Below are 19,091 nucleotides of genomic sequence, written 5' to 3' on the forward strand. Positions count from 1 at the left end.
TACCTTGTAGACCATTTCCATATAACAAAAGAATAAAGAAGATATTCACGGAGAACTCTATTTCCTTGTAACGTTCATTTGGACCGTCAAGCAGAGCTCATGCTCGCGGTATCAGCTTCCGGTTAGCTACTTCCGGTTTGGCGGTGCTTCAAAATAAAGGTTCCCTATCACACACAAACTGAATGACGCTACCTGGAGGGTCGTTTACAGTTAGCGTTACCTAACCATTAGCTAGTGCTGGCTTTAAAGTCAATGTTAGCTTGCTTGGTATCCAACGCTAGCTCGGCAGACAGTGAAGTGATGCTACTGTAATGTATAGCTACGTGCCTAGCTAGCGTTAGCTAAAAGAGCCCTCGCAGTGAATCTTTCATGATGTTGACGTCATGATTTAAGAATGGTTGTTGTTGTTTTTGTTGTTGTTGCTACTGCTGCTGGGGATGTGAACGGAGGGGCTTGTCTAGCTTCGCCAGTTTCTGACAAAAATGCGTCAAATTGGTTTCTAATGTGAAAGATCGGATCGGGAAAGATCGGTATCGGCAGATACTCAAAATAAAAAATAAAAAAACGCTATCGGGACATCCCTAAATAATATATTATTATTATTATTATTATTATTATTATTATTATTATTATTATTATTATTATTATTATTATTATTATTATTATTATTATTATTATTATAGTAATTGGCTATCATACTGCAATATAAACTGAGTTTTATAGTGAAAAGAGCAGCTTTATTGGTCAAGATTGAAGGCTCTATATTGCAGGAAATTGCAATATAATTAAATTAAATTAAAAAAAATCTGCCGTGGAGGGGGTTGTGCCGGACCCCTTCCAAACCACCCCTTGCCTGTCACTTAATAATCTTGCACCCCCACTTTCAACTATAACTAGGCGGCCATGCCTCCGGTCAATGGTCTCTAACTACACACCCTCAAGACCCCTACGTTCTGCATCTTCTGGCAGCTTCAGACCTACTCCTATCCGAGCTCCGGGAGGGTCATCAAAGAGAAGTCGCCTATTCTCAGTCCTTGCCCCACAATGGTGGAATGAACTGCCCACCCCAGTTAGGACAGCCGAAACCCGTCCAATCTTTCGCCGTCAACTAAAGACGCACTTCTTCAACCATTAAAAATAAAATAAAAATCTAACCCTAACTAACCTTACTGTCATGCACTTGTCCTAATAAACTAACCTACACTGTAGCACTCAACACCTTGATGAACATTGTTACTCTGCTGATAGAGTTGTGCCCTTCCTGATGACTTGTCGTACAGAACTTGTAAGTCGCTTTGGATAAAAGCGTTTCAGCTGAATGACTAAATGTAAATGTAATGTAGCGACCACCTGCACTGGTCCGTGTGCCTCCATGTTGACGCGCTTCCTGTCTGTGTTTCAGATGCCAAGGCCGGCACTCTGAAGCTGAGCAACTTGAGCAGCTCCAGCTCTGGGAAGTACAAGTGCACTTCTACTAACAGCCACGGGTCGGAGACCTGCTTCATCGACCTGGAGATCATCAGCTGTACGTACTGTAGCGCTCCAGACCTCATGCTTAACACATTGACCGCCAGTCACGATGATAGTCGGATTAACTCGCCATCGCTTGAGCGCCAGACCCAAGTATAGTCGGGTTTTAATAGTTATTTCTTTTATGATGTGTGTTGATTTGTGTATGTTGTGTGTGCTCTCCCTGTCGGTCTGTAGCCACTAACGCAGAGGTGATAGCACTAGCAGGAGCCACGGTGGGCGCTGTGGTTGGCTTCCTCATCATCCTCTTCTTCCTCATCTTCCTGCTGCGGAGAAGAAGAGAAACAGAGGACGACATGGCCAACGACATCAAGTGAGATCATGTGGATTCACTTCACTAAAAAAACCTATTTTCCAAAGCTAGTTTAGTAACAGTAACATTAACAGTAACAGTAGCATTAACAGCATCTGATGCCTTTGATACCTTTAAAGAAAGTACAGTTCTACAAAATGAAAAAGAAATGTTATAGAATGTAATCTTAAAGATATAATCTGTAATGGCGCCAAACATTGACCTCTAGGCAAAATAGCCCTTCTTGGTACTGCATTTGGAGAGGGGGGGGGGGGGGGGGGGGGGGGGGGTTGCTACTGCTGAAACCACTCTGAGAGGTCTTGAGAAATAAATCCACAGTACAATCTAAACGGATGGACGGACGGACGGACGAGCAGACAGACAGGCAGACAGACAGACAGACAGACAGACAGACAGACAGACAGACAGACAGACAGACAGACAGACAGACAGACAGACATACAGACATACAGACAGACAGACAGACAGACAGACAGACAGACAGACAGACAGACAGACAGACAGACAGACAGACAGACAGACAGACAGACAGACAGTCAGTCAGTCAGTCAGTCAGTCAGTCAGTCAGTCAGTCAGTCAGTCAGTCAGTCCTGCAGTCAGTCAGTCAGTCAGTCAGTCAGTCAGTCAGTCAGTCAGTCAGTCAGTCAGTCAGTCAGTCAGTCAGTCAGTCAGTCAGTCAGTCAGTCAGTCAGTCAGTCAGTCAGTCAGTCAGTCAGTCAGTCAGTCAGTCAGTCAGTCAGTCAGTCAGTCAGTCTCTTAACCCTCTCCTCTCTCCTCAGGGAGGACGCCCAGGCCCCTAAGTGTGTGTCCTGGGCTAAGAGCGGCATGGGCTCCGACATCATCTCCAAGAACGGCACCATGTCGTCCATCGGCTCCGGCCCCCACCACCACAAAGACCCGTCCAACCACCACCTGCACCAGTACCCGCAGCGCTCCGCCTACGATACCGCCTCCATCATCACCGCCACGGGCAGCAGCGGAGTTCCCATCATGGTGCCAGCGCAGAACCAGGCCGGCCTGGCCGGGTCGCTGGTCTAACGCCAGCCAGAGGGAACACACTTCACTACTCAGCTACTCATCAGCTACTGTTTAGATAGTAATTTTAAAAAGTATATATATATATATATATATATATATATATATATATATATATATATATATATATATATATTATTAACTTGACTTTATTTGCCACCTGAAACGCTGGAGGCAGATCGCCGTAGCAACTGGCGAGACCTTTTGTTAAGAGCTACAGGTGTCTCTATCTATCTCAACACCGATCTGAGATAAAACCCTGTGGCCGCTCGATATCCCTCAGCGAGGTGCTAAACTCGCTAAGTTCTCGAGTCAATTCTCAATCCTAATCACGCCATGTATTAAGCCCCAGAACCTCTGATTAGTTCAACAAGTCCATGGACCACTAGCCTTGGTACCCCTCACCACAGCGTCCTGTTGTGAAGAGTCTCAAGGCCGCTGGATAAATCTCATAAACTGGCTGACACAGAGTCTCTGGTGCTTGCTTGGAATCCCTTCCAGGAGATTTGCTTAATTCTTCATGGAAGTCGCCAAGTCTGTATTTTATTTAATTCTCATTTCATAGTCACTGGTTAGTTTTATCCATTTCATATGAAAAAAAATTTGTTGTATAAAAATAAAATAAGAGTTGTTAATCTCTTTATTGTTTGTAATAAACAGAATGTCTGCTTGGGAAAACTCCTTTCATTGAATAGTCATATTCACAGCAATACTATTTAATAGTTAGTACTATTAATAATAGTATAATATTAGTGTATAATATTAATAATCATTTCCATAAGACCAGGTCGAAAACACGCTCAATACAAGGGTATCCACATCAGAGCCCTACTTTTGACTCCAACCTGGGTACAGACGTAAGAACCCTGAATAGTCATTGGTATAACTTTAGCTAGAAGCAGTACTAGCAATTGATTGAATCTGTAATCAGGATACCAGGACATATTGATTCCAATCAATTCCATCCCGCTTACCTCAGATGAATGCAAGGCGTGGCCAGCGTTTTGAAAGATCATGATGGAGCTCGTAAAAGAACGGTCCAAGAGTTGAATAAAAGTATTTAACAAAGTTTGGTTTAATTAGAAAAAGTTGTTACAATAATACTGTCTTGGAAAGATCCAATCCAGGAAAATAATAAACTCATCAAAGACGAAATCAGAATCTTTCGCCTGAAGAACAATAAAACCTCTATGGTTTAAGAATCATCACAAAAAGTGAGCTAAGAGCCAAGCACAGCTCTTCAAATCTAAACAGACAAGATAGTGCTCGCCATCATAGGGAAAAGCTTGCATTTAAAACATCCATATTCAAGTCCCAATACACTGCTCGACATTGAAAATGAAGATAAAAAAGTCACGTAAGCAAGCCGAAGAGCTTTTCATGCGCGAACATTACTTTTTATACACAGTTCCGTAGCGTCATATTGCAAGCAAAGATAAACACTCCTTCTTTCAACTGTGTCTTGCCATTGGCTTATCGCTACTCCAATGGTTAGTAACTTGAAAAGTAAAAGTAATCAGTTTAACTGAAACGGATTACTGTACTTCGGAATTCCCCTAGGATCAATGTCATGTGCTTTCGCACTGGTCCCCGGCCTTATCAGCATGCTAGTGAGGGAGACTGGTCTTAGGAGAAGCCTGTAAGCTATAGATATATACAGATATATATATATACAGGTACTATACAGACATATACAATAAACATATACTTAATCATGGTTAAGCTTAATCATCACCCGTTGTGTTTTAAACACACGTACAGCATCGTGCAGTGACCATTGGTAGTGTGATAGTAAAGGGTTAAGCATCTGTTGCACCAATCAGCAAGGTGCATTTTAGGATTCTTGGACGCGACCGGAGGTCGAACTGTTTGTAAAGTGAGACAGCAACAAATCTTCTTCCGAGATAAGGTCATAGCAACCAATCAGCACACAGCAGTTTATAGGCTCCTGGGGCGCCGACCGGAGCAGTGATACAAGGTCATACACAAGGGAGGGAAAGATAATACTGATGCAAGCCTTCCTGCTTGGCAGTATGTATATAGTATGTAAGTATACTAAGTATTGATTATACTTTCTAGTTTATTTAACATGTGCAATCAACATATACTGATCATTTTAGTTATACGTTTATACACACAGTGAAAGAACGTAGTGTAGGCACAGAGCGTAACTGTCCTTGGAGGAGCTCCTCGTTCTGCCCGGAGGCCCTGTCCGGGGGAGGGAGCAGCAGTAACAGAGAACGGAACAATTGCACTGCTGTGATATACAAGATAATACATGTTCTTTAATCATATCATCAACGGTGAAAGAAAGTAGGCACAGAGGTCACTGTCCTAATAACGTCTGTGAGGGGGAACGGGATGGCAAATGCTGGGTCACGCTGGCTGTGACTCAACACCTTTGAACACAAACTGGGTTTTATTCAGTGATAAGTATATACTCACTGAATAAGTATATACTCACGCCGCTTTTATATTCATTATGCATTAATTGTATACAAAATATGTATAGATATCAATTTCATACATTTGTGCAGTATCTTATTTTTTATTGTATCGATGTATTTTTTTTAAATCTTTTCAATTCAATGTTTTTTTTATTTTTTTTTTATTTTTTTTTATAAATGTCCCTATCTTACTCCAGAAATATAATCTTCCCTCCCCCCGACACCCTGTCAGACAAATCTTTGTTTCAAACGAAGCAGAAGAGCAAAACAAACACGTCCCCTGTATCCTCGAGACGTGAGGACTCTCTCTCTCAGGTGCACGGTCACACCTGTGTGGTTAGAACTCTGAGAACTGAACATTCTAACGATGATGTCACAATAGCCAATGGTCAGTGAGAGCTGTGTAGTGCTAGAATTCCAAGATAGAATTCTAGAGAGAAAAAAAAGCAACTCACTCCTCAAAGGGTTATTGCCGTGAGGAAATATGTAGCTATTATTAAGGAACCTGGAGTAGTTCATCGTCCATTCATCTGAAATCGATCGCCGGACCAACAGACGGACCAAACTAGCATGTGATTTCCATTCACCTCACCAGTGGAAAGAGTCTTTTGCTCATACAAAACAGTTTTTTGGATAGGAGATATATGAACGATAAATATTTATCTAATATAAACTCATGTGAAAATAAAGATGGCATGGCACACATTTTCATACATGCTATCAATTTTTTAAAATGCAAAGTATCAACCTTTTCTTTTAGCTTTATGTCTTGTAAAATGCTTTTAGAAAATGCTTAAAGCATAGTTTTTAACACAGCTTAGAAATGGCTTCTAATAATATTGGACAATATTAACACTAATATTAATACTTCCGCAGACATATTTCCTGAGTTGTAATCATTTAAAGTTGCTTACCGCACTGAAATTGTAAATAAGATATTTATTGCTTGTTCGATGCGTGACAGATAGTTGTGTTAGACGTGTGTCAGGCTGTCTGATAGTTGTGTTAGACGTGTGACAGACTGTCTGATAGCTGTGTTAGACGTGTGACAGACTGTCTGATAGTTCTGTTAGACGTGTGACAGGCTGTCTGATAGTTGTAGACGTGTGACAGGCTGTCTGATAGTTGTGTTCGACGTGTGACAGGCTGTCTGATAGTTGTGTTCGACGTGTGACAGGCTGTCTGATAGTTGTAGACGTGTGACAGGCTGTCTGATAGTTGTGTTAGACGTGTGTCAGGCTGTCTGATAGTTGTGTTCGACGTGTGACAGGCTGTCTGATAGTTGTGTTAGACGTGTGACAGACTGTCTGATAGTTGTGTTAGACGTGTGTCAGGTTGTCTGATAGTTGTAGACGTGTGACAGACTGTCTGATAGTTGTAGACGTGTGTCAGGCTGTCTGATAGTTGTGTTCGACGTGTGACAGACTGTCTGATAGTTACTGATACTATACAGAAAGATATATGATTTTTTACCTACAACACTGGACACAGAGCCAATCATATATCGCTTCATTATCTTGAACTGTTAACATGTTACTTTATTTTATTTTATTGTTTTAATTAAATGTCATACATACTGTATCTGCAGCAGTGCAGTTGAACAATAGCAGGACGCCCCATAAAACCTGACTTACTATTTGAGAATCATCATTAGAGGCCTTGTTCTCTGTCTTCCAGCATGGCTGCCTGTAATGGAGCAACCATTGTTTTGTACATGGCAATGGGAGAGTCAACGGTTGCTATGTGCAAAACAACGATTGCTGTGTGTTCATTGCTGTGTGTTATTCATGAGTCTTGTAAATGAGTCACAGTAGAACAGTGATAGCATGCTTGTCCAGTGTTTTACCTACTTTATCACTGCACAGAAAGTAGGCGTTTTCTTTTGAAAGTGGTTACCAACGGTTACAAGGCAGCCATACTGTAAGAAAGAGGACTACACAGACAATCCGTGCGAGGCCTCTATTAGACGGAAAGCTATTAATGTCAGTAATAATACAATAGATATGTATCAGTATTCAGTACATATTAGTAGCAATGTTAGCAGTTAGTGCTAGGGGAATCCCAACAATCAAGCATACAATGATACTATATGGAGGGGGAGTGGCGACTGGCGCCATCTTGTGGTTGTGTTGAAGAATCACAATCCCTTTCCATTCTCCCAAAGGGAAATTTGATTAATAATTAATGAAAGCTTGAACTTTAATGCATCGGATATTCTGTGACAGTTAAGCATATGAGATATGAATACTATAGAACAGCAGGAGAAACACACACAGAATCCTCGTTCTTCGGTCAATCAATATGTTCAGAGTGGTGGAGAAAGTAAATATAACCATGTTACTTAGTAGAAATATTCTGATACAACAATAGCTACTCTGGTGAAAGCAAAAGTGCTCCATTCAAAATGATCCTGAAGTTAAAGTATAAGTATTTGATATTGAATGTATTTCAGTATCACTGCACTTAAGTATAACTTGTATTTTCTCTTTTATTTTTATTTCTTTTGTCTCTTTTTCTCCCATTTTCTCCCCAATTGAGTCATTATTCCCTGTGTGTGTCACGATTCTGGTCGTTGCACCATCCTTCTGTCTCTCTGGGGAGGGTGTAGACTGTAGACTACCACATGCCTCCTCTGTCTGTCTGGGGAGGGTGTAGACTACCACATGCCTCCTCTGTCTGTCTGGGGAGGGTGTAGTCTACCACATGTCTCCTCTGTCGGTCTGGGGAGGGTGTAGACTACCACATGTCTCCTCTGTCTGTCTGGGGAGGGTGTAGACTACCACATGTCTCCTCTGTCAGTCTGGGGAGGGTGTAGACTACCACATGCCTCCTCTGTCTGTCTGGGGAGGGTGTAGACTACCACATGTCTCCTCTGTCAGTCTGGGGAGGGTGTAGACTACCACATGTCTCCTCTGTCGGTCTGGGGAGGGTGTAGACTACCACATGTCTCCTCTGTCGGTCTGGGGAGGGTGGAGACTATCACATGTCTCCTCTGTCTGTCTGGGGAGGGTGGAGACTATCACATGTCTCCTCTGTCGGTCTGGGGAGGATGTAGACTACCACATGTCTCCTCTGTCGGTCTGGGGAGGGTGTAGACTACCACATGTCTCCTCTGTCGGCCTGGGGAGGGTGTAGACTACCACATGCATCCTCTGTCAGTCTGGGGAGGGTGTAGACTACCACATGTCTCCTCTGTCGGTCTGGGGAGGGTGTAGACTACCACATGTCTCCTCTGTCGGCCTGGGGAGGGTGTAGACTACCACATGTCTCCTCTGTCGGTCTGAGGAGGGTGTAGACTACCACATGTCTCCTCTGTCGGTCTGGGGAGGGTGTAGACTACCACATGTCTCCTACGATACATGTGGAGATACCCTCCCTGCTGAACAGGTGCCCTGACCGTCCAGTACAAGTCACTGTTGCAGCGACTAGGACTCAGACCCTCACCGGCTTCCCATCCGCCAACACTGACAATTGTGTTTGTTGGAACATCTGACCAAGTACCGCTACCAGGAATTGAACCCGGTTTCTGCGGTGGCAGGCGAGTTCCTTTACCTCTACACTACCCAGACGCCCCTATAACTTGTATTTCAATGGCTGGGGGTGCATTGACCTCTAGAGGTTATTTTAAAGTATTAGCTGTTGTTTAGATTTCTAAAGAAGCTTTTTTTTTTCATACTGCAATAATGTCCCCTGGTTTCTTGGACATCTGCTTATCGGTGTACCTTTGTTTCAGTCTCAAATGAAAAGGAACAAGGGAGACATGTATTAAGAGTCAGGGCCCGGCTACATCCATCCATCTCTGAGATGAATCAGTCCTTTGTGTCTGTCATCATTTGTGTGGCTGACCTCCTGAATGTCTGGTTTGTTTGTAGCATAATAATGTGTTTTGCAGAAACAGCAGACAGATGGTGGCAGACAGACAGACAGACAGACAGACAGACAGACAGACAGACAGACAGACAGACAGACAGACAGACAGACAGACAGACAGACAGACAGACAGACAGACAGACAGACGGACGGACGGACGGACGGACGGACGGACGGACGGAAAAAAGAAATTAAAACGGACACAATGGATGCATGTAGCTGCAGGTCCTTAACATCCCAACGTCCATTCTGCTGTATGTCTTTACACTGGAGGATGTATGTGGTGTTGATGTTGATGTTGTTGTTATCGTTGTTGCTGTTATTGTTGTTACATACACAGAGGGCCAACATGTCTAAAACAGAGCTTCCCTGGTGATTCCATGGTGCACGGTCTACAAACCACTGCTCTAAAGGCCCAATCTGGAACTAAGTCCACATACCTTGTGGTGCAAGTGCTGTCAGGACGTGACCTCTACAGGTCAAGTGTTAAGTGTCTTGAAGGTGTCATTGATTCGTTAAGGTTTGTATAGTTGATAAACACTGGAGCAGAATGGACCTGAATACAGTCCAATCTGAAACATGTGAATTATGATGTGAAGAGATTATTCTACATCAATAATAACTACTCTTATTACAATCCACGTGTATACCAGTTAATATGCACACATAACTCCCGGATTGGGCTCTTTTTAATGCCACACATTATAGCAATTAATGTATTCAAGACAAGCCTTTTATTTTTTGTATTTAAATATACAGTATATTGTGTCAAGTAAAGAAACAGGCTAAACTTATTGATCTTTTTTCCCCCTCCATTTTCCTCCGATTTTCTCCCATCCCAATGTTAGTCGTTATGCCAATTCCCAATCCCCTTCCTGGTCGCTGCGCACTTACCCCCCACAGTCAGTCTGGGAGAGTGGAGGGCAGGCTATCACGTGCTTCCTCCGACACACGTCCAGCCAATCAACCGCTTCTTTTCACCTGGCAGCGCAGATTCTCATTGAGAGGGCGTAGCGTGTGGAAGGATCACACTATCCCACTCAAGTCCTATCCGCGCTTAGCAGGCGCCCCGACCGAACTGTAGTAGTCGCTGTTTACAACGACCCGGACCCACCCCGCCAGCTTCTCCCACCCTCTAATACTGCCAATTGTATTAGTGTGAACGGCCAGCCAAGCTGGTGACAACCCCGGAGCTGTGAGCTGGATTCGAACAGGCGAATCTAGCCGCTCCGGGGTTTGGTGACGAACGCAATCTCTGTTACGCCACCTGACCGCCCTCAGGCTAAACTTATGAACCATATATGTCGCTGCAAGTTCTGCAAACAAAATAAGTGAGTTATAAACCATAACAGACTGTATAACTACACATATTGATGGCCAAACGTGTGCTTATTTATGTACAGTATGTGACCTTCTAAAACAATGTGCAGTGTTCACTTATTCCTTTGGCTTTCATGTTTATGGAAGAAGATTTGTAACAATATTTTCAAATAAAAGATAAATAGTTGTGAAGGTGTTTTTTCTTTCTTTCATATAGAGATGCTAAATATGATCACTGATGATCGAGCAACCATTTGTGCTCATTGCACTACTAGTGAACTAGTGCAGCATGGGAGATTATGACCCCATGAGGTTTACCGGTTCCAAAATCAGTAGTTTTATTGTATCTTGTTCTCAGTTTGGCTTGATGCTGGTGCTACAGTAAAGGTCACAGGCAGTGGCGGCTCGCCACCGGGGGCACTAGGGCGCCGACCCACCTGTTAATTGAGAGAAGAAGAAAAAAAAACGTTTTAGTTTTTTGTTTTATAGCCCTATAAATAATATAAACATGTTTAAAATGAATAATATTTACTCATTTTAAGTATGTTTGTGTTTCCAATGCACAATATAACTTAATTTTACAAAGATTAATAATAGTTTTCCTGAACAGGAAGTGACGATTCTGTCTGATATAGACCTTTTCATTACGTAGCCGCAGGCATTTCTCCTCGCCGTATTTCTCTCTGGGCTAGGCGCAATTGCGCCTGGAGTGCGCGTGCCCGCCGTGCACTGGTTCATCGCTGTATCCGTCGCAGCCACGCGCTTTGCGTTGAATATGATGTATTATGATGGAACTCGGGCGCTGGTTTGAAACGACCTAGCAAGCAGCCGAGCGTCTAAAAGCTCTCTGATTGGCCGACGCGGTACTTTCCGTAACCGCAGTTTGCAACATGAGTTTATGCTGTTGTTGTGTTGTGTGATGCAGATATTTGTCTTGGAGCGTGATGGCAAGTTCTTTCAACGGTTAGGCTTAGGCACTCTTTCAAAGTTGGTTAAGGTTAGAGTTTGTCTTAGAGCATGGCGATAGAACACCAGGTAGTTTGCAGGCTGTTTGAGGCGGAAATGGACAAAGACACAGCTCTTCACTCACACAGTACTTGTTGGCTAACAACAAGCTATATATGGATGCAGTGTGGAGGGACATGCATGGACAATGGATGGACATCAACACAGGCTGGATGGACAATGCCATGGAGTGGATATACTTTATCAACAAGCCAACAACAAGGTAGATTAGCGATCTTAACTCTAGTTTAATACATGATACGTTGTCTACTGATGCCGCATAATATCAACAGCTGATTCGTTGTAACGTTACAGCTTTCAGCTAACGTTAGCTAATGCTAGCTGTTAGCTCCGTTAGCTTAGCTGGCCACTTTTATAATTACTGCATGGAAACGGAGTAACGTTAACGTTTAAACGTTATGTCGAGGTCATACAATACTACAGTCGACATAAGGTTAACATTACCCCGTTTCCATGAAGTGTTTAAATAGCAGCAATCTTGTTGAAAATGTAACGTTACTAAAATGCTCTCTCTCTCTCTCTCTCTCTCTTTTGGATTGAAAATACGTGGATTATGGCTTGTTCAATATCGTCTATGTTTGAATGAATGAATGAATGAAAACTTTATTAACAGATTGCAGAATGGGTACAATACAGTACGGCTCAATACACACAATTGTTAAGGGGAGCAGACTCTTTGTAGCAGACTACAAAGAGTGACACGTTCAGCCGAACGCACAATTAGAGGGGGGCTTCCCACCCTCCAGAACATTTACAACAAGCGGTGCAAGGGGAAGGCTAAGAGAATTATTAAGGACTCGAGCCACCCGAACAACTGCCTCTTTGAACTGCTGCCGTCAGGCAAGCGATACCGGAGTCTTATGGCGAGCACAGAAAGACTCAGAAGGAGCTTCTATCCCCAGGCCATCAGGCTGCTAAACGAACAATAATCGCTAAACGAACAATAATCACTATGCAACAACCATCAAATGCACACAGCACACACACCCACACGCACACACTCACTCAAACAAACAACTCACTGCAGCACCCACTCTCCACACTTTAGATCACACAAACACACTTACACTTTATATTTATTGATAAAGGATTTGCACTACAACTCGTACACCTACTGTGAATTGTACCTAAACTGCACCTCGTCCATTTATGCCTTGCACTATATAGTATTGTATATTAGTACACTGCACAGTATTGTATATTGTATGGTAACTACGTCTACGAACATTGTACATATGTCTAAACTGAACACTGTGACCTCTTTTTTTACTTCTAATTTTTACTATGTTTTTATTTCATACTTATCTTGTCATGCACAGTCTCTGGAGCGCAACAGTAAGAAGCATTTTGTACAAAAGTATTCTGTACTTCTGTATGACAACTATTAAAGAAACTTGAAACTTGGGATGCAGACCAGAGAAAGACGTTTGTCTTGTTTACATCAGGGTCCCAGATTTTCGATTCATATCGATAGTTTAATAGCTAGCCTTGGCTCGTTTAACAATATGCAAAATATGTGTACAGCCCTGTACTCATACTGAAGTTATTCTTGGTATATACTACACATACTAGGTCTGATTGTGTAACGAATCGATTCCACGTCGCGCTGTGTGTGAGAGAGAGAAGGAGAGAGAGGGAGAGATCTGTGTGTTTGGAGACGGAGCGAGTTTTGTTTCTAACTTTTCTATTTATATATTGTGTTTCAAGTTGTGAATTAGACTATACTTTATTTGACTGGTTGTGTGTTGTTGTAGTAACAGCTGAGCGACTCGTTCATAAGAGCCGATTCATTGCCGTGAGCGTGAGTCGAATCGCTCACGTCTTGCCATGAGTCGGTTGCGTGGTACTGTACATGTTTACAAAATGTTTTGGTATAGCGCCCCTAGTGGAGAGAGAACCAGCAGCCGCTACTGGTCACAGGGTCACCCAAAATCAAGAGGTTTCTTCCTCTAGGAGTCATGAATGTTCACAGCAAATGTGCAACTAACGGGTCAGGAGATACGTGTCTTTGATTTGAAAAATGTTGGCCTGATGGTGGCGCTAGAGAAAAGGTCATAGGGTCACCAAAATCAATAGGTTTCTTCGATTATGGTTACGTAATGCTTATTGCATGGTTACCTCCGCCGTCGGTGTGTGAATGGGTAAAAAAGTGAGGTACAAATTGTAAAGGGCTTTGGATAAAATCGCTATATAAATGCGCCATTTACCATTTAACATATAAACTATATAATATAAATTAATACCTTAGTTAACATGCACACCGTTAGTAAATGATTACTAGAGACCTTAGTTAACTGTTACTTAATGCTAAGTTATTACTGTATTAACTAATATCAATGAATGTACCCTTATTGTAAAGTGTGTATTTTCTAATAACAGTTTCTACAAATCCCTGGTACATGTAAGAATGTAGGCTACTTGAAAATAAAGTAAGTCTTAATAAACTCAAGAGGAGAAACCGGTCAGGCTAGCACATTTATTAGAATTCTGCAATTAGCAATGTATTATTCACCTACGTGGCTCAAAGGAAGTCATAAATATGTTAAATATGTACGCCTTTTTACGTGAGCTCATCACATGGGGGGGGGGGGGAAATGACAGTGAAACCTCAACGGTATAAACGGAATGGGCCTGGAATGTACATTATTCTGATTATAGAGTAAACAAAAATATAAAATCAACAGAGTGTGTATCAAATATATTAAGAGATACAAATCAAAAGAAATTACAAAACGGAACGTAAGAAGTGCGCCGGGCCTTGCAGAGATCGGCTGAAGAACAGAATGGCACCCGTAGTAAGAGTTGTTGTTGTTTTGGCTCGTTTTCCTTCCTCGTCTTCCTCTTCCTCTTCACGTGGAGCTACAGTACTAAATTGGCAGAAAAAGGTGCATGGCTTTTGTATTCAAATGAAACAGGTTTTAATGTTTTTTTTGTGTGTTTTTTTTTAGTTATTTCTTTTCATCTTGAAGGACACAGAGAGATGAACACATGTAATCGTGACGACATGCCATTTTAAACGTAATCCGTATTACAATCCAGTCCTGAATAGAAGAGTAAACACACAACCCTGTCGGACCAGAGAGGTCAGAGTGAAAACCTACACGTCAGTATCTTCCCTGTAAAAAAACAAAACAATAAAAAGATAAAGAACAAAAAAACAAATCAATAACAGAATAATTCATCCGTGTAATGAGGCGGCGATGTGTTTTCATTGCTTGCTTCTCATGCTCTGGAGAAAGACCTTATAGCCAAGTCCTTCACGGGGGAGGGGGGGGGGGGGGGGGGGGGGGGGGCGCGAGTGGGGTCGGGGACCAGTTGCCCGTTCGTTAATACTCAGATGGCAGCCATGTTGGATCCGGCAGATGGCAGCCATGTTGGATCTGGCCTGAGCTTTCAGTGTGCAGGAAGGACAAGGTGAGCTCAGCGAGAGGCAGTTAGATGAGTTAGAAGATAATGATGATGTCATAGTGAAGAAGATCCATGGCTGAGGATGGAGAAGAGGGGGAGGAGCTCATGCAGCTTGAGGCGTGGTGGAGGGTTGCCAGGTTGGAGGAAAACCCTCTGCGGGGGGTTTCTCTCCATCAAGACAGTGGTCCACGGCCCGGTGCCGGTTTAGGTGGGACACAACACTGCAGAAGAGAGACGTAAGACATGAGACGTGAGACATGGGACAGATACAATGGCATGTAATCAGTGGTTTCTCTGGAAATGCCACCAATGATTGTACAAGACACACTTAATTCCTACTAGTGGACAAATACATAAATAAATAAATTCATTTCTTCCTTCATTTTATTAGTTTGGTCCACATTTGTCAGTTTCCGTAGCCCTATAAGTCTAATGAAAGCACACTATATTTTGCATTCCAGTGTGCCAATATTATACTGGGAAAAATTGGATCCACCCACATTATAGGCCCACCCAAAAATCTATTTCTGCCTAAGCCACTGGTGTGTAGCCTGAATATCGAGTAGCAAACACGGCTACGCTATGCTAACGTTTATCTACTTCTGTCATCAAAGAGGATAATATCACAAAGGTCAAAGAGTGATGCTGGTGAATGTACTGTAGCATGGCATACTGTACAAAACAACACATGACAGACATACAGACCAACACTGTTACAGACGGCTTCAGGCCCTTCCTCTACGTCGTAATAACGTGTGGTGTAAGGATGGTAGCACCTTGAGTTACACCTTTAGTGAACTATTTACCTCTGGAGCTATTTAGCTCGCAGCTAGACTAGTGTTCCCCCTGGACTTCAAGTAGGAACAACAACAACACTAGCACACCGTTTTTATGGACACTGAAGAACAAAAAGAGACATTTCTCCCCCTAATGTGACTCATACCTGGTGAGGAACATGACCAACATGATGTTTTACCTTTTAGTATGTAGTCAGTCAGCAGTGTAGGGACCTTCTCACTGTCCTCTTTCATAGCATAAAGAACTGCAGGAGGAGAGACACACATACACAGCTCAAGAGTCAAGACACAGCTGGGGACACATTGATGGGACGACGGGACGTGGTCTTTTAACATACTGACAGACATGATAGATAGATAGATAGATAGATAGATAGATAGATAGATAGATAGATAGATAGATAGATAGATAGATAGATAGATAGATAGATAGATATATAGATAGATAGATAGATAGATAGATAGATAGATAGATGGATGGATGGATGGATGGATGGATGGATGGATGGATGGATGGATGGATGGATGGATGGATGGATGGATGGATAGATAGATAGATGGATGGATGGATGGATGGATGGATGGATGGATGGATGGATGGATGGATGGATGGATGGATGGATGGATGGATGGATGGATGGATGGATGGATGGATGGATGGATGGATAGATAGATAGATAGATAGATAGATAGATAGATAGATAGATAGATAGATAGATAGATGGATGGATGGATGGATGGATGGATGGATGGATGGATGGATGGATGGATGGATGGATGGATGGATGGATGGATGGATGGATGGATGGATGGATGGATGGATGGATGGATGGATGGATGGATGGATGGATGGATGGATGGATAGATGGATGGATGGATGGATGGATGGATGGATGGATGGATGGATGGATGGATGGATGGATGGATGGATGGATGGATGGATGGATGGATGGATGGATGGATGGATGGATGGATGGATGGATGGATGGATGGATGGATGGATGGATGGATGGATGGATGGATGGATGGATGGATGGATGGATGGATGGATGGATAGATAGATAGATAGATAGATAGATAGATAGATAGATAGATAGATAGATAGATAGATAGATAGATAGATAGATAGATAGATAGATAGATAGATAGATAGATAGATAGATAGATAGATAGATAGATAGATAGATAGATAGATAGATAGATAGATAGATAGATAGATAGATAGATAGATAGATAGATAGATAGATAGATAGATAGACGACGGACGGACGGACGGACGGACGGACGGACGGACGGACGGACGGACAGACAGACAGACAGACAGACAGACAGACAGACAGACAGACAGACAGACAGACAGACAGACAGATCATGTTACCACGTCCAAAATCAAATGCTTTAAAGAGGACGGTTGTTTATCGTGCCATCAATCATTGGAATAACTGCCCACTGAACATAATAAGTAAATTGAATAGCAAAGTGTCTTTCAAATACCACCTGAGTGAGAATGCACTACTTAAATATGTGAGCAAAATATTCTGATGTTTATAATGAGGTCTACAATGTTTTACTGTTTTTAGATTATCATTGTTAATTAAGTGAATTGTGATTGTCATTGTGTATCTCATGTTGTTATGTTTTGTGTGTTCTGGTGTCTTTCCGTGTGGACCCCAGGAAGACTATAGCTCGCCACCTAGGTGGCAGCTAACGGGGATCCTTTTAAACAATAAACAATAAACAGACAGACAGATCCTTTCTTCTTCTCTTACTATTTGTGATCATCTGGAGATCATCCACGGATGGAGGGTTGCCTTCTTCTCATATGGAATCACTGTGTTGAGATACTGATGACAGAGAATCAACGTTAGGACCAGCAGCACGGCCAGACGCGTGGCAGCAACATGTAGTCGTCACTCTCAGGAGTTTACATACATATTTACATGTCTTTTTTATTTTTTTATCCTCTCTTTCTCCGATTTTTCTCTGTTTTCTCCCCATCCCAATTTAGTCGTTGTGCCAATCCCCCCCCCCCCCCCCCCTCCCCCCCCCCTCTCATTGGTGAAGTGTAACGCACGGCAGGGCACGCTGCCTCCATCAAGTCCTGCCTCTCGCTGAGCAGGCGCCCAAACCTGACCTGTAGGCGTCGCTGTCCACAACGCCAGCTTCCCACCCATGACCTCCCCTCCCCCTAACCCAGCCAAACCCGCAAGCCTCTTGCATTGGTGACGAGCGCAATCTCCGCTACGCCACCTGACCACCCTCATATTTACATGTCTATCGCTGTCAGAACTCGGGACTTGAGAACTAGAGACTCACATCACCGTACTGACTATCTTGTATTTTGCACTAGATATCACTACTACTCACTATATCAGACTCATATCATTGGAATCTTATCACTGGACTATCTTGTGTTTTGTACTTTTTTTTTTTTTTACATTATATTGTATTTGTATTTATATTTTATAGTGTATCTATAGTGTATATATATATATATATAGATACTGGACTGTATAGGACTGTGAAGCTACTGTACGTACCCCCCACCCTGTACCCCCCCCCCCCCCCCCCACTGCTTTGACAGAATTATGCAGGTGTGTACTACACTGCTACAAACAGGTGTATGTATATACGGCAAGAATACATATATATACAAGTTCAAGTTCAAGTTTCTTTATTAGTTGACGTGCAAAAATACAGAATACTTTCACATGGAATGATATTGGCTTTTTTACCGATACCGATATACCGATATTGTCCAACTCTTAATTTCCGATACCGATATCAACCGATACCGTTATATGCAGGGTCCCCCCCCCCCGCCAAAAATGGAATAATTTCAGGTAATTAACATTACATATCTCTTGTTGTGGAATTAACACAACATTATGCATACTTTTGACAATAAATCAAATCAGAATTTCGCTGCTGTCGGGACAAAACCTCATAACTCCATTTTTTTTATATATTTTTTTTTATATGAATCAACTCTGTAGATCATCCTCCATATGTGTGTGTGGGTTTTACAAAGTTTAAACAATGGGAAAGCATTAAACCGATCATCTGTCTAAACCTCCTAACTCTATTCACCCTCAAATCTGTGTTCGTTTTTCTCATCTGCTGAAAAGTTGGGTTTTTGGAGTTATGAGGTTTTGTCCCGACAGCAGCGATTTGTTCTTACTTGCTTGCCTGGGTAAATAAAGGTTATAGAAATGTAAAGAAAAAAAAAAAAAAAATTTAAACGATACCGATATTTTCCGATATCACATTTTAATGCCGATATCGGCCGATAATATCGGTAGGCCGATAATATCGGACATCCCTAATATATATATATATACGTAT

At 42.3% G+C, this 19,091-nt stretch overlaps 2 protein-coding genes across 2 annotated transcripts in view; one reads left to right on the plus strand and one right to left on the minus strand.

Annotated features, from left to right (window-relative positions):
• LOC311233639 (endothelial cell-selective adhesion molecule-like) overlaps positions 1-2,907 on the plus strand; it is a gene marked incomplete at its 5' end in the record, with an annotated part of 33,443 nt that extends 30,536 nt beyond the window's left edge. Inside the window, 3 exons of the mRNA XM_084320605.1 lie at positions 1,403-1,525; positions 1,708-1,843; positions 2,623-2,907. Of these exons, the coding sequence (XP_084176731.1) occupies positions 1,403-1,525; positions 1,708-1,843; positions 2,623-2,881 (518 nt within the window). The 3' untranslated portion in view covers positions 2,882-2,907. The remainder of the gene's footprint in view (positions 1-1,402; positions 1,526-1,707; positions 1,844-2,622) is intronic.
• Positions 2,908-18,012: 15,105 nt separating this feature from the next.
• LOC311233640 (fasciculation and elongation protein zeta-1-like) overlaps positions 18,013-19,091 on the minus strand; it is a gene marked incomplete at its 3' end in the record, with an annotated part of 15,313 nt that continues 14,234 nt past the window's right edge. The window contains exon 5 of the mRNA XM_084320606.1: positions 18,013-18,026. Coding sequence (XP_084176732.1) covers positions 18,013-18,026 — 14 coding nt within the window. The remainder of the gene's footprint in view (positions 18,027-19,091) is intronic.

This window comes from Notolepis coatsorum (assembly GCF_963971535.1).
Source record: "Notolepis coatsorum genome assembly, chromosome: 8".
NCBI lineage: Eukaryota > Metazoa > Chordata > Actinopteri > Aulopiformes > Paralepididae > Notolepis > Notolepis coatsorum.